The sequence below is a fragment of the Dunckerocampus dactyliophorus genome, chromosome 19, assembly GCF_027744805.1.
Source record: "Dunckerocampus dactyliophorus isolate RoL2022-P2 chromosome 19, RoL_Ddac_1.1, whole genome shotgun sequence".
In the NCBI taxonomy this organism is placed as follows: Eukaryota; Metazoa; Chordata; class Actinopteri; order Syngnathiformes; family Syngnathidae; genus Dunckerocampus; species Dunckerocampus dactyliophorus.
The window spans coordinates 2,135,264-2,152,316 of NC_072837.1; the positions used below are offsets into that span (position 1 = coordinate 2,135,264).

The following is a 17,053-nucleotide window of genomic DNA, read 5'->3' on the forward strand; positions in this document are numbered from 1 at the left end:
GAAGAAAGTACACACTGATTTGTTTCCACTTGAAAGCAGTGAACGGAGCTGTCCAGGAAACCAGTTCGATTCTACGGTAAAACAATGTAAAAAAAAAAAAAAGTAACACTCTAAAATAAGGTACACAAAATGACAGTAGTTAATGAGGAACGAACCCATTAGTTCTTCATTAGTTCCTCAGTAACTAGTCTAACTTTATGTGCCTTAGTCATTAGTTCCTCATTAGTTCCTCAGTAAGCACTCTACTCATTAGTTCCTCATTTGTTCTTAATTAGTTCCTCAGTAACTGGTCTAAATGTATGTCCTTTAGTCATTAGTTCCTCATTAGTTCTTCATGAGTTCCTCAGTAACTGCTGTGTTTTTCTGTATTTTGCTGTAAAGTGTGACCAAAAAACTCAGCATTTCCTGGTGACGAGTGAAAGCATCAGCCTAGGAATGTGGTGGTTCCAACAGTGACAGTATACGGCTACATACTCTATGTGCAACCGTTACAATGGGAGGCTATTTATTTCTTTTCAGACCTTTTTGGGAAGATCTTTTTGGGACATGCTGTCACTTTGTTCACTTATAAATGGCTGCACTTTTTACTTGACATTACTCATTGGTGGCATTCCGTAAAAGTCTGAGTATTTATGACTTCCGATGAGGAAAAATGCACTGGATTGTTGCCCGAAATGTATGCAGACAAATGGAGGCGGAATGAATGTAATTGTTGTTATTTGCGACATCGTTTATTTAACCGTTTGTCCCATTGAGGTCAAAGAGCTGTTCTCCAAGAGAGACCTCCCTAAACGGTAGCACCAACTATTAGGGTGTCTTAGAATATTCGACTGTTCGATTCAGAAGAGTCTGATTCGATTATCAATCTCGCCGTCGAACCATATACAGTAAAAACGTCATGTGATCAAGATTGTACCATTCTGACTACATGGGGGGCGTCCACAGCTGCTGCTGAGCACACATTTTTACAAAGAATGTCTTTGTTTTTGTTATAAAAAGCCCATTTTGATTCAAAAACAGCCTAGTTTGTGCTTCCGTGGCACAATCCAGAGAAGGACCTTTAAAAATGCTATTTCTATATTTGAGTTCATTCTGTGGGGTCCAAGGGTGACCATTTGGACAAAAATGTCAGGTGTTGGGGGGGGGATCTGTGGAATTTTGGAGGAGAGGGCAAGGAATCCCGGGAATGGCAGTCATGTGGTGGACGAGGGCAAGGCAGGGTCTGCACAAGGTCAAAGGTCAAGCGGATGGCTCGCATGTCAAATGTGATCAGACGTGCTGACGGCTGTCGAGGGGCAAAATGGCTGAGCGCGTGTGTGGTCCTGATTGCACGAGGCCGTCCATCTTTGGAAAGGGGCGTGGTTTTATCAAAGCATTGAATAAGTTGGGCTTTTTCTACACCTTTTCGGACATGCTGAACTGTGGAAAGTGAAAGACTTGAAAACCAACAGCCTGTCGACTCACATTTGTCTTCTCCGGCCAAAATAAATGCATGCACACATTATTCCGGATATTTCAGTTACTCCAAAAGTAGCGCAAATATTTGCAAGACACCTCTGCCTTATGTCCCAAAGCAGGGTGGTGTCATTTTCCATGTGGTTCCTGAAGGAGGAGTTTGTAGTCCTCGAGAACGTAGCCCGACCGCTCCATTAGTTATATCAGCAGCCCTGCAGGGAGGCTCTGGTTCCCTCGCCCCACAAAGAGCCCGGCCCGCTCGCCATTGTACAGCTGTCAGTCTAAGATGGTCCCTGCCAGGAGGGAACGCTCTCCTGGGGGCTCTGATTCACTGATAAGGCTCTCTGCAGTTAGGCTGTGTCTTGTTAGCTTGTTAACATGCTCCTTGTGTGTCTTGACAATGAAAAGAGCCTGTTTTGGATGTCTGGAGCCGTGGTTTTGTCTTCTGTCACAGGAACAAAAATACTACAGTGGAATTCACCGGCGTGTTTACAGTCCGTACCGTATATGTAACATGGGGCGTTCAAGGACACTGGGAGGTTGAGGGTTCCAAGTCCAACCTTGAAGCGTTGCAGTCAAAAGTAAACAAAATACACGGCCGACGATCACATGACACGTGAGACAAACATTGTGTGTGTACATTGACAACAACTTTACAAAGCTATGATGTAACTTTATGCAGCGCAACTTCTAAAAGGTCAACTAAGGTCATAAAAACCCATCAGGATGCCATTGGTTTTTCTTTGGTGCCCCTGGCGGCTATTGGCTTCGTTGACCATGCGCTCGGCAACTGTACGAGACTTTTACTCATCGAGGCATTCATCGGAATCTTTACGAGATGATGAGAGGATGTTTAATTGGTTTGAAGCGTTTCTAACAACTATTTAAGCATAGCCCCTGACTCTCAACGAATGGTTTTACTGGAATATTCCGCCTGTATTCTTGTAATTTTGCTATTTTTGGGCGTGTTGGCAACAAAATGTTAAAGGATCTTCTAGTTCAGCGTACCGCATCTGCACGGAACAATTATCTTCTCAGTCGATCAATCTGAGGCTTGTTGTTTCGATCGATCGAGCAATCGGTGAAGCCCTGGTCGGACCAAATCAATATGAGCAAACAGTTAGCGCTCTGCTCTGCAACATGTCCGAAAAGAGGCAAAAATGTTGATCACGGTTTTCCAAAGTCAAAGCTGATGTGATCGGAGGATCTTTACATTTTTAAATGAGAAACCATGGATCGAATAGCAAAATAGTTGAATTGTTGCAGCTCTGCTCACATCTGTGACCTAAAACTGAACCGAGCCAAAACTGGTCGGGTCTCCCAAGTAGCTGAATTCTTTTCTCAGACAGGTTTCGCTTCCAGTCAAGCATTTTTCTGGTGTGGCTCGGCCGTTGTGGTCCACCACAAAGACCTCAAGACAGACTTAGCCAGTGAACCAAACGTGCATGAAGGATACGGTCACACAACAATATCTGTTTTGGGAAAACCGCAAAGAGGAAAACAGGGCTTTGTTTTCGGGCTGCTCTTATAGTATTGGGACACCATCGGTTCAGATCGGAGGGGCCTCGTACAACGACAGTAAGTCTGTCTAGGATTACTAAAGTAATCCTCCTACCACCGGCTGATACTTGGAGAATCCTCGCGGGATAAAACCTCACATTAAGAAGTCCTCTGTGTTGGAAAATTGCAGCGCTGTGCTCCATCATCGTACTTTTTTCCTCGCCACTTTGATTCTGCCGGCTTCATTTACTTTTTGGCTGCAGCTCTCAAAAGGCGGCCCAGTGGCTTCCCAAAAAAAGAGACGACCTGCTGTCTCCTCAATCACTCCACAAAGCCGGCAGAGGAGATTTTATCTCTTAAAGAAAACAAAGAGCTGGGGGGGACGCGAATGGAACAGAAGAGGCGAGCTGTCCAAGTCATTCTCATCAAGAAAACGGAGGTTGATGCAGCAGCTAGCTTGTTTTTGCTACGGTAGCAGCATCACAACGGAAGCTAACAAGCTTAAAGATTCAGGGCGGGGGGGTCGCAGGTTGTTCGCCACAGTTAACCCAGCAACCTTTGACCTCAGAGGCGTGGACAGTGTCAGGGACAGACGAAAGGAGGATGACGCCATCAGAGGCGTGGCTGGGAGTGGCGAGAGGGAAGAAAAGGGTGGGGAAGCGGAGACGGACGACAGACACACTGTAAAGTAAAGACAGAAGAATGTAGTCAGTCACGTTGCTCGTTTGAACGTGATATTAGGTCATACTTTTACACAAAGGATTCTGTGCATTATTTATTGACAAATTAAAAAAAATAGAAAATGCAAACAGGCAGGACGAGGGTTCAGTCTGTGCATTGGTTCAGCACCTCGACGCTTCATAGATTACATAGACCAGTGGCGAACAGAGTGAGACCTCTTGTCACTGCTGATGTACTACACTGCTGATGTTGATGTCAAAAAATCCCAACTGCCCCTTGAACTGTACGTTCTTTCAAACGTATAAGCGTTGAAATACCGTAGGCGTTGCTAACACGGCGAAAGGCAGCTTGTGTCTATTTAGGACTATTTAATTGGACTATTTATTAAATGTATGCGCCGCTGCTCATTTTACAGGTTCAACAGACAGTTTAAAGGCTTGTGTCGAGGGCTCCCACAGTCCCCCCGCCCCCGCATGTCTACTCACCCTTGTCAGCCTCCAATCTATTATCTCTGACCCGAGAACATACCAGAGATGAAAGACAAGAGCCCACGAAGAACACTCTCACTGTTTCCACAAGCCATTAGCTCTCAGGTCTACCCGACTCTCTGTGTGTGTTAAATCTACATCTACATGTCATATTCCTTACAGTAAGTCTATGCAGGCTTCTTTTTTTTTTTGCCTTGTAAAAAAGCAGGCTTTGCTACACGTCTTAAAATAAAGTCCAGTACAAATCCACCAGTCAACAACAGACGTGGGAGCTGTAAGTTAGTTTTTGTTCAGTGAACAGGCTAACCTAGCGTGACGTTGCTGTTAAGATGTGACTGTAGCGTTAGCGCACCTAGCTATGCTAGCGTCGCCATCTTATAAATCACATCCATGACGCTCCTGAAGCCACACACAATCCGTCACGGGTGCTACTGCCCTGCAATCTGCCCTGTCAGTCTGTGCTGACATTAAAAGGGAAATCAATCGAATTTGCGTGATTTGCTAAGTGAATTTCTGCTTGAAAGCACAATTTGAAAACAAAGTACAAGGAGACTGCGTCATTTGCTATTGCTCGAGGGCGGCCGGCTTGGTCTGTGAAGAAAACAACGGCCATACTTTGTGCATTTGTTCCGTCTTTGCATCTCTTCAGCGTTTGTTCAATTAGGAGGTAAATTAAGTACGTTTTGTTATTTTTAATGAAATAACTACTACTGCAAAATAGGTAGCACACACCCGTTAGCTGTGTGCTTCCTCCACGAGTGCTAACCCTTCAACCCAAAGCCCCCATCGCTCCCACCACTCGAGTGTTTTCCATCAGTGTCGTCCCTTCAGGTGTGCTGCTGCTGCACTTGAACAGCAAACAACAACAGCCGGGTCACAGGAAAGACCCCCTCCAGGACAAGCTTCTAATCGGGACACACTGGCCAGGATGTGACCCCAGGGGGTGGGCCGCCTTGCTAACTGGCTTGTAATAACAAATACGCCCCATCGGCTGAGCCGCCAATCACCCATCCAGATACCTGGGAAGCTGTAATAAGAATCATAATAAGATGGTTTGAATTAGCAAGATGCTTCAGCCTTTTAATGACTCCCTGATTGATCTGCTCATATAGTTGATCAAGTAGTATTTGGTTGATCGCTTCAATGTAGCCACTTTGTTTGGTCAAAGAGAAGTCATTCCAACACCATCACACAATTCAGATGGCAGCATGACGGTAGCAGCTAAATCTCTCATTTTATAAAAAAATCATATTTCAACCAACCTTTTAAGTCATCTAATCATAATACATAACTGAATAAATACATGTGAAATTGAAACATTGGATTTCGCTCCGAATTCAACCACGCAAGAGCACACAACACACAGCAAGCTGAGCAGGCGTCCGCGATGCTAACGTACCACATCACGGCTGTTCAGCTACACAACGGCACAAAGCTGGGGTGTCCAAGCGTCTTCCAGCGAGGGCCACGCGCTGCAAAGAAAGGCCCGCTGTGGTATTTGGGCAGCAGCCACGTGCAGACAGGCTCAGAAGTCACGACTGGTTCCAGAAAAAAAGCCCACGATTGGTATCCGTTTCGCTCTTTGCTCTTTTTTTCCCGTTTTTCTGTTGTTTTTTGAATTTTCCAACTATGTTAACTTTCTTCTTCAATAATAAGTAAAGTAACATTTCTTTTTGTAATGTTATGACTTTATTCCCATGACATTGTAACTTCCCCCCCAAACCTAATTTTCCAAAATTAACTTCATTTTGTTTTGTTTGTTTCTCATCATATTACAACAAAACAGTATTTTTCTTTAGCATTTCAACCCTCTGTGACTAAAATGACATTATTTTATCCCATAATATTACAAGTTTATTCTCGTACAAAATGTCTTTTTCTATAATATTTCAGTTATTATTTCTGTTATTTTTCCTCATACCTTGCTTGTTTGATTACAACTTTTTTGGTTTATTTTGACTTTTTTTCTTGTAAAATTACTGCTGGTGTTTTTTTTAAATTTAGTTTTCTTGTTAAATTATTATTGTTATTATTATTATTATATTATTATTTTTAGAATGTACTGCAGGCCAATACAAAAAACCCAGCCACGGGCTGCAAATGGCCCCCGGGCGTAAAGAACACACCTGGGAGGTTAAAATGGCACAACAAGCCAGCGAGTCCAACAAGAACGTTACCAACAAGCAAGGTCACCGAGCTCCCGATCTCTTTCCACACCACTGACTCCCTTGAATTCTCTATAGGAGCCTAGAGCGCCCTCTCGTGGCTGTCAACGATAAAGCGCACTCCTTGGTTCCTGTCAGTCGGTATGAATTTGCATTTGAAATGATACATATTTTGGATGTATAGATATGTATATACTTATATAGATATGGTGTAAGTGGCACCTGACCGTAAGTGGCAGTAGCAGCCAAGCCACGACAGAAAGTGCAACAGGTGCATGTTTTTGTTGTTGACACTGTGAGATCCTCCGAATCCCAGAGAATAAATCATGCATTCATCTTAGCCGCCCCCATCATACACAGGAGGTAGCTGATCAGCAATATGACGGACCGTTCTGCAGTCTACTGAGTAGTGTTCCACATCACACGAGAACGCCACGGAAGTCCCAAAAGGGCCGCTAAAACAGAGAAACATGTGACTTCAGTTAACACAGCGCTTCTTAGACGTTTTAGGCCACACCCCTTTGGATACACTGTAAATCAGAAAGCAGCTGAACAGAAGCAATGACTCACCATTTTGTCCTTGAAATGGCCTCACTCCCACTGGCACTCCACACACACACACACACACACACACATAGACACACACACACACACACACACACACACACACACACACACACACACACATGATCATCCACTGCACTCTGAGAAGCTCTGCTGCATCAGGACCAAAAGCGATGAAATATGCATGTGCATGAAAAGAAGCAGCAACGGGGGCACGGAGCGCATGGCGGAGGCCTGCCTACACGCCAGCGTAGACCCCGCAGGGTTACGTCTTTAAGGTTTATCAAGGAAGCCATCTTGTAAAGCGGTGGCTCCCAGCTAGCTTGAGGCCTCGGAAACCCACTGAGATACTTACGTATTCGTGAAAGGTGCCATCAGATAAAAGTGCTGACGCGAGCACGGTGACCGATTGGATCAGAGGCTCTGCAACAGACATGGCGGGCGGAATAAAGCGTCCGATCTCTCGTGAGTGACGCCTCCCCTCCCCTCAGCGATGCTGCACGGGCTCGTATTCATGCATCAAAGTTGATGTTAGCACAAATTAAAATGCCGCTTTACGCCTCGGACTCGCTCCAAGTGTTTATTAACAGTGTGGTAAGAGTGTCAGTGAATGTAACACACACACACACACACACACACACACACACACAATATATGACTATCTTGCAACCCCTTGTTACAGTTTGCAGACATGTGCTGGTTGCATGCAAGTGACAACTTTAATGGCCCCAAGGAATTGAACGCATCAGTTTATGAGAAAAACCCTTTTATAGTGGGGAGAACTGGCAAATCCCACTTTTAGCCTCACATGAGCCATTCATGGAGACTTAATTGGATGCTTTTGCACACTTTCTTTTGAATTTTCTCCGCCTAATGGACGAAAACAAGCCGAAATAAAGGAACTGTTTTTAGTGATGCCAATTCGGTCACCATGTAGACTCATTAGGAAATAGCTGAAGTCTCATTTGCTAGGAAAGACATGACAGAGGGAAATGAAAGAGGCTGACTATATTAAGAGAAAGAAAAATCAGCAGCGGCCATTTTGGATGATTTTGACTGATTTTCAAGGCCCACAGAATATTGTGTTGCTTGGCTACGTCAACATGGAACCTACCGAAGGAAAGGTTAGACTCTCATCTGCCATCGGGAAGAGAACGTTTGTTTCTAGCTTTTTGTGTTCTTTAGTAACCAGCAGTAGAACAAGGGTAAGTTTCGGGAAAATATCAGTTCCCAACAAAAAATGGGAGAACTGCTTTTTGTGAAAAGGTACATTTCAAGCATAACTTTCACTTTGGCACAAATGTTTTGCTTTTGGACGACTCCAATACCGAAACAAGTATACCACAACATAAACAACACCAAAAGTGCTGTTTTACATCAAAGTAACAATTTATTTACAAATATGAACTCTTTACAGTTTTCACATTTGGAGCTAAGCTGTGCCTGCGTTTAACAAAGTGGCGGGTGCGTACACGGGGCGGTCTCGTCCAGCTCGGGGCGGGTCAGCGGTGGCATCATGTCCATAAGGAAGGAGGTTTTTACGTCATGACATCATGAAAACTTGAACAGCAACTGTTTGAGCACTTTTGCATAAAAAGGACCTTTACGGCTAAAAACAACTTCTTTTTTAGGTTGCCAGACGTGTTTACTTCCATGATGGCGTCCGTCATGCGCTGTAGGAACACCAAGGGCTCCGTGTTCAAAGGTAAGCAGGAAGCTTGAAGTGAGGCCTCCTTCACTTTCTCCCACTTTCAACGCAAGCCCACTTCTTTGTTTCTCCTCAATCCGAGCCCATTTTCACTCACCCAGGAGAACAACGATGTGATTCATGCGGCTCGACGTGACGTCCTATTCTATCTCTCCTTTTGGACACCCTGCTATGACCCCCCATCCCCACCCTCCTCCTCACGCTGGTTCCTTCCTCTTGTTTTGGGCCGGTGCACACAGGGGGCCCCCGGCTTGTCCCAGCCCATCCTCAATGGTTCCTCTGTTTGACCGCCTCCGTTCCCCCTCCCTGCTAAAGAGGATAATAAGAGCCAGAGTAGTGTGTGATCAGCCGCCGCTCATTACACAGGAACGCAGCGGGCTCTATCGGGGCACATTACGTTACGTAATCATGGGAGTCACCTGACGCTGACGTGCTGCACAAGGAGGCTCAAATGCGGTGACAAAAATGGTAAGATAGCGTGCAGGTGTTGCACAGGAAAGGCAGCCATCTTTAACGGCAAACCCTGGTGAGACTTAGTGCCTTAAGGCGGGTACGATGCCAGCAAGAGTCAGTCGAGCACAGGTTCACGTTCAACTGGCAAGAAAAGTGAGCAGAAATGTTTCTTTCGACTGACAGGGACAGCTGGGATTTGTTGACATCTCCAGCAGCAGGGTAGTCCATCAACGCCGACCTACCCCCCCACCTGTGGTGATGTGCGGGTCGCCAAGGAATCTGCTCTTTGAAACGAACGGCAGGAGGCGGCTCGCATCATTGGCAGCCAATTGGGAACCGGTTGTTTTTTTTTCCTCATCTAATCTGTCGTTGGTCGAGATGCGTGGCGGCGTCTCCGTGTCCACGCTGGGCAGGGGGAGGGGGGGTCGAACACGCGCTGTGGTGCTCTTAGAGATGATTCGTTCGTGAGGAATTTGCATGAGGAGACTGGACGTATTCTCACTGACTTGGCTGTTGAGATGCGTCTGTTTTGTATTTCATTGATAAGATTATTATATGTCTTTGTAGCTGCTAAATAAATCCATTCAAACCATAAACATTTTACATCACGTATTTTTTACATTTCTACGCTCCGCTGTGGAACACACACGCAAACAAGATGGCCACGGCGCTCGCTGGCTTGCGCGTGGCAATACATCGTGTGATTCATTCATTCACTGATTACTGTCCCGGGCCTTGTGCCCACTTTTTTTTTCTGAACGAGAAATCTTGTCACGTTTTAATCTCGCAAGATCTTGTGACACAAGATCTTGCGACGCACCTTTTAAAAAGTCACAAGCAGGTTTTCTGTGCTCTAACTACAAAAATCTTCCATTCATTAATATTGAGTCCGACAGTCATGGAGGAAATGATTCAAGCACCCGTGATTCTTCATTTCATTGATCCATTTGAATGCCTGCTGCAAATAAAGGCACATTAGTTTGGACAAATAGAAAGATGATAACAAATATACTGTAGCTCATGAGAGTTTCATTTAAGAGCTGATATCTGGCAACTTCCATGCTTTTCTTGATAAGAACCAAGCTCACTCGAGTTTTTACATGAATAGCTGCAGCGTTGCACTGCCAGAAAATGTAACTCCTTGTTGTCATTGTTGTATTTGTCCAAACAAAGGTGCTTTTAGTTGTATCAGGCATTCAAATGAAGAAACAAGAGTGGAAGAAGAGATGGAACAAGAGTAACTCGGAAACCACCAGAGGACAAAAGTGAAAGTTTGTCTGTTTAAGTTGTGCTACTTCCTGGTTCACGGACGACAACGATGGGACCGTACCAGGCGGAATATATTTGTATTTATTTATACAAATATATTTCATAAATATATTTGTATTTATTAACCAGCTACTTCCTGCTAAGTTACGTAATATGGGGGGAACTGCATTGGGCGCCAAGGGAAAAGGCCCAATCAATACGTATTTTTATCCACATTTGCACCAAAACTAGTGACCATTTCCAAGATTGAGCCGAGACACGCGCAGCAATGCATCAACCATCAGAGTCTTTCTCATTGTTTGTCTCTTCAAGCGTCCTCCGCCCTCAGCAGCTGATTTCCTCTAATTGACCGCTTCCTGCAGCGCGCTGCTCTGCTCTACTGCTGACATGCGGCATCAGCACCACGCTTGGATATACCTCGTAATCACGCTGCTATTTCCAGGCTTTGTAATCCAAAGTCTTCTTCCGGCTGGTAATAAAGTTTTGGAGTTTGTTTGAGGTGGCGTGTTCATGAAGGGGGAAGCAGCTGCGGCGTCCCAGGGCGGCATTGCCTAAATTCCTCATCAAGTGAAGAGAATATTCATTGTGTCTGTTGGACTCCCGTTCATCTCTCTCCCACTACTGTCACATGCTCGTACTGTCATCCAGTCTAACTTGAACTTTGTGGCTTATTTCAAGTCTTTCTATGCGTTCTTACTATGTTTGCTATGTAATGGGACGTTTTTCATTCTTAACTGGCAACAGGAGCCATTTCATCGGTGAAGTCATATGTCTAACGCGCTCATCTACGGACTTGGACTAGTTTCACTTTAGAGATCGCTCGGGCCTCGCTAGACCCTGGCTGGTGGGCTGGCATTACCATTGCTTGTATCTCCTCCTTTTAGCATATTTCACAACTGGTAGAACAAACGAATCTGGGTAGATTTCGCCCTTCTAAAACGGCAGGTGCGTGCACGTGTGCTGTGCATGAGTATGGACTTTGTGGATTATCTGGGGTCTACTTATTTCTGTCCGTAATGGAAGCGTGATCACACGTTTGTGCTTGTGTCTCATGTCATCGCTTGCAAAGAGTCCAGCCTGAGTGGAGGTGAACGGCCTCCTTTGGCTGCAGAGCTGCAAGGGGGTGAACACATCATGTGATCGTGGCCTCTTTTTAAGTGAATTAACAGTCTGAACTTGGAATTGAGTTTCTAAAAAGAACAATAACAATCATGTGATACGCCCCCGTCCCGCAGAGACGACCATGATGATTAAATTGCCAACTGAAAACTTGTGTTTAGGGTTTGCTTCACATGCAAAGCACAAAGCACAGAGGCTACGAGTAGTGTATGGAAGCAACGCCAACAAAACCTACACCAGCGCGTCCAACATTGTGTCCCGCTGACCTTTCAAGGAGAAACAAGCCACAAAAAAAAGGTTGACCCGTTGACCTGGCGCACATTAAAAAAACAAAACCTCAATAAGTCGGATAGAATAAATGAAGCGTGGACACAGCAGCTGGTAGAAACATACCGAGCCATTAGCGGCCGCTTTCCAAATATTCCTTCGCACAGCGCTGACTAATTTACACCCAGGTAATAGTGCTGAGTCATACGCCACATCACATGATGCCCGCTGCACCACCACAGCAACTCACGTCTGCTACGAGAGATATAGTTCATGCAGAGTTGCTGCACAAACATCTTTAGTTTGAGCTAAAAACAAACCTTGCACAGCGCCGGGGGGCAGCTGGTTAATTATTCAGCAACCCTTTATCCAATTCTGAAGTCAGGAGGTGGAAATAGTTGATGTGATGACGTATGAAAGAGTTGCTGCACACAAGGCACCACGTACTAAGATGGCAAGGAGGAGTTTGGACATTAGAAAAGCAATCTGGGCCGTGCATGTGAAGGTTTCTCTATGTTCTATGTTCTATGTTCTATGTTGTAGTCCCCCAGGGCCACTGTCATGCTGAAAACTGGTCGTTAGTATTATGAGGATTAGCAGGTTTTTGAGCTATTTAGGACAGTTCCTCTGACGAACTGGGTTCATCGCCACAGTCATTTCAAACATGTACAATACTATATATATATATATATATATATATATATGTATGTTTGTATGTATGTATGTATGTATGTATGTATATAAATCATGTGCTGCAGTAGTAATAACATTACAATACAAATACAAACAAAATATTAAAATAATAAAATATTTTCCCCAATAAACTGTCTTGCGTTTGTGTGACATTATGAAATCAAAATGCTTCACTGACAACTCTAGAAAATGTGAAAAAATCAAATCATTTTGGGGGTATTTTTGAGTTGGAGATGCATGCTGTTCTTTTCCCCCAATGCACAAGCTCCATTACCCCCCCGTGAATATTAATTACTGGACTCCTGCGTTTTCCACAACAAAAAGATGAAGATTTATTCCCAAACTGAAGAAGTCAGGCGCCAATAGATCATGATCAGCACCTTTTACCTACCGCTGACAAGCCATTACTTTCACGAATGTACAATAATGCACATTTAAAATCTGATGTTACTATCATTAAACGAGGAGTAAGCTTACATTTAAAGCTGCAGAAAACTAATACAATAATAATGACAGTAGATATACAGTAGTACTTTTGGATGTCTACAGGAGCACATCTTGAAATGGACTTATTGGATTAGAAATCAGTTTTATTACTGCGGGACAGCGCCACTCTCAAGCATTACTCAGCAAAAAAGAAACTGCGTCAACACTGGGTTCGGGCATCGCAAGTGCAAGACAAAAACAACGCAGGTGGCGCGAGAATAAAAGTAGAGATTCATATAAAAGATACCTTGTTATCGAGGACGCCTCCTCCCCCTCCTTCCTCCTGGAGCACCATCACCTCCGCGCCCACCTCCCCGGCTGTGGCTGACACTGAGGCCGAAGCATCCTCCTCCGCGCTGCCCGCGTCCCGCTGCGCTGAGCTCTCTGCTCCCATGGCCGAGCGACGGTGCTTGGTGTGCGGCTTGTCTGCGGAGATCCGTCCACCACCCAAATCAAAGCCTCCCCAACTGACTGAGCTGTGTTACTGGCTGAGGCGCTGTACTGACGTGTGTGTGTGTGTGTGTGTGTGTGTGTGTGACCTCTGGGAGTGATGAAGAGTGAGGCAACTCTTTTAGTGCACCCTCCTCCCCTTCTTCCTCCTCCTGTGTCACATGGGGATCCACGCCTTGCTGCATCAGTGAGGTGCTGATGGAGGACACAACAATAGGTACACCTGCTCCATCCAGTACAGGAGCTGCTTTAGAAACAATAACGCTCAGTATAAAAAGGATGTGCGTTCATTTCACTAAGTCTTTATTATTGTGGCTGCAGTTTGCTACACTGCATCACATACTGATGCTGTACACGTATGGTTCATGTACCTCTTACAGTGAACATCCTTATTTTTCATACAGATCTCATTGCAAAATAATATTCAGGAAAGATGAGACAAAATCACTGCATCGCCAAAATTGGTTTTGCACATTAATACACACTTTTTTTAATAGCAGAAACTTCAAATCAAAGTTGAAGTAGGCTGTTTTTTGACTGTGAGTAACTTAAAGGAAAAGTACACTTTTTTTTGGAATTTTGCCCATCATCCACAATCCTTATGTGGGACATGAACTTATATGTCTGTTTCATTTCTGTGTGTTTTAAAGATATAAAAACAGATAAAAACAGCCAGCTCAGTAGAGCACGTAATGGGATACACCTATGACGTCTACAAAGGCCGCTTTTAAAACATTTCATCAACATTATACACATGCTGTGACCATGTAGGAACAGGTACGTTCATGATCATTCTAAGCATTAGCGGAGCGTCCGTGCTTGCTCGGAGCATTGATTTCACATAGCAACGTCGTAGAAAAGACGTTAACTTTTCCAAATAAAAACACAGCAGCAGTGGCGGCATCTCGGATATGTAGCCTTACCTTTTGGTAGTGCCTGAGGCGTTGCGAGCGCAACGCTGACACGCTACAGGCGAATGATGAAACTAATCTTTAGCCAGCTAGTAGCTAGCCGGTCAGGTATGGCTAAATGTCAATACGCCAGTAATGTAGTTGGAGCAGCGTAACGTGTTAATAGTGATAATACTGATGTCGCTGTACGTCACGTCACGTTGTATGGAAATGGAGCATCGTTGGCGCTTTTTGGAGACTTTTTCAGACACCTTTATAGGAGGAATATTTATGTCCCATACATGCTATAATGAACTGGCTCTTTTTACCTGTTTTTATATCTTTAAAAAGCACAGAAAACAGAAAGATGTGCGTTCATGTCTCACTTAAGGATTGTGGATGATGGGCAGAATTCCAAAAAAAGTGCAGTTTTCCTTTAAGTTTCACACCTGTATGGAAGTTAAGACATTAAAACTTTTCCTGCACAGTTAAAAATAGTTCATGCTGGCTAGAGTTTGGCCCGGGAACACATTATTCCATTATTTCCCATGAGGACAAACTGTTTTGCCATCAGAAATAATGGAAAAGCTGCGGTCAACCTTCATGAACCTGTATCCACTGCACGGGCATTTTGAAGCATTTTATCATTCTTAACTCTCATACAAGTGTAACAAGAAGTGAACCAGCATAAGCAAAACATAAAACACTCCTTAACTGTCACGACGACAAAAGGTGCACGCGACGGTGAGCTGCACCGCATCTTGTTTTGCAACATTCTGTGTAAGAAGAAGTCAAGTGGTTCCGCCGTAGACTGACTTCAATCCATGACAGCATGATGATGCTGGATGGAGCGTGTTTGCGCCATTTCGTGTGGAATTTTCAAATGACACCTCGGATCAAGTCATGTTTGTACAGGCCTGCTTGAACGGAAGGTGTGCGTATGTGTCGTGGAAAGCACACACGCTGTTGTGCAACAACTACAGTACATAATCTACACAAATGCCGTGAAATATGATCACGAATGATCACTGAAGTTAACCAAAGCCAAAGCTTTAATGAGGGCTAAAAACCCAGTGCGGTGTCCTGGCTGGACCTCCAACAGCACGCGCCACTAAAGGAGGTGATCTCGGGTCGCCATGACGCCAGAAGTTGTGTTGTAGATGTAATAGTCGGCCATTTACTGTCAACATCTGCATCTCGGCTAAGATCCCAGGCTGATTATAGGGTGTCCCTAAGTCACACGGGGCCTGATGGGGGACAAAATTGGCACCTTGCTTGAGAAATAATATGTACGACAATGACGGTTCACCTTGCACTTTCATATCAAAGTCACTTTTGGAACGTCAAGTCAATTTAAATCAACATTGGAAGGAAATTTGCAGGACTTATTGATGTAGTGATGGTGTAGTAAAACCGTAAATAGCAGCACACATACAGCGAGCAGCATTAGAAAGAACTGAAAAATCCCAATTTTCATGAAGGTTTTTAGCGGGATGGTGCGCAGGCCAAGGAAGAACACATCAAACTTTAGTGCGGACCTGAAAAAAGCTGCAAATAAGGGAATTTCTTTTCAGTTTGAATCACTCTCAAAAGGCACGGCCAGCTGTTTATCAACCTCCATGAACCAGAAAGTATCCTGCTAACTAACAAATGGATCTTGTTTCGCTTTTGTTTGGCCTTGGTGGAGGTCTGCATTCTATATACACATCATTCTATCATTCTATATACATATCATTATATCATTCTATAATTATATAGACATATCATTCTATATACATATATATGCTAAAACGGTAAATCGAATGGCGGCCTCAGCCTTTTGCACAGTACCACATGACATAACTTCCACAATGTGGCTGAAAGATGAGCAAAGCAGCATTCTGTGAGTAAAGAGGCTGCTAATACCCAAAGACACACCCACACACACACACACAAAGGTCGAACAAAAATGTCATTATGCTTGCACACAGCGTACTTGAACGAATATGTTAGTGGCTGCCCTTCATGATGTCATGTGGAGGTTCTCATTCAAGTGAAAGCCTGAGTGGATAAACTGCTCTCTGCCCAACAAACACAATCATGGGCCAGTGGAGGGAGTTCAAAAGGCTCACAAATTCTCCAAGATACTTTGGAAAATAGGATTCTACAAAAAAATATATATATTTCACACAAAAAAAGAATAACTTTGGAAAACCGGACATTTTCCCCATAGGAAATATACTTATACCTCAGTTAACGTACGCCCCGGTTAGCACGTTTTTCGGTTAACATCCTAAAAATGTTCTCAGATTTTGCCTTGGCTTGCGTTCGCTCACTCGTTTAGCGTCCATAATACTGTCCTGTTTGTTTGCATACTACATTTCCCATGATGCTAGAGTGCAGCTTCAGGAAGTAGTGACGTTGGAAGCTAATATCACGTTTTGAAGTCTTAGCAGCTATCTAAGTGTAGAATTACTACAGCTTGTGTTTGGGCTAGTGATGTGTCAGTCGCGAACGAATCGGCTCTGAGAGCAGGCTCTTTGAAATGAACGACAGGAGCCGGCTCGTGTTGTTGGGAGTCAACTGAGAGCCGATTAGTTTTTTCCTCATCTTTTTTTCTGTTGAACTGTGAGGAGGAGTCTTTGAATGGCAATCTTCAGTAAAGACACAACTGTTACCTGGATGCTGCTTTTTCTTTTTGTTTTGCACTTTTGAAATTGACGTTTTGTGTGTTTTTATGATGTTGTGTTGTTTGATTGTAAATTTGCATGCAGACATTTGACCTTGTCTATTCAAATGGGTCTTGTATTTTGTATTTTTTGCAGCTGCTCATTGAGAATTTAAATAAATCCATTTAAATAATAAACATATCATGTATTTTTTTAC

General features: G+C 44.0%; 1 protein-coding gene across 1 annotated transcript in view; it reads right to left on the reverse strand.

The window, feature by feature from the left end:
- akap12b (A kinase (PRKA) anchor protein 12b) overlaps nucleotides 1–13,418 on the reverse strand; it is a 35,523-nt gene extending 22,105 nt beyond the window's left edge. Inside the window, exon 1 of the mRNA XM_054761731.1 lies at nucleotides 13,096–13,418. Coding sequence (XP_054617706.1) covers nucleotides 13,096–13,242 — 147 coding nt within the window. The 5' untranslated portion in view covers nucleotides 13,243–13,418. The remainder of the gene's footprint in view (nucleotides 1–13,095) is intronic.
- Nucleotides 13,419–17,053: the final 3,635 nt, after the last annotated feature.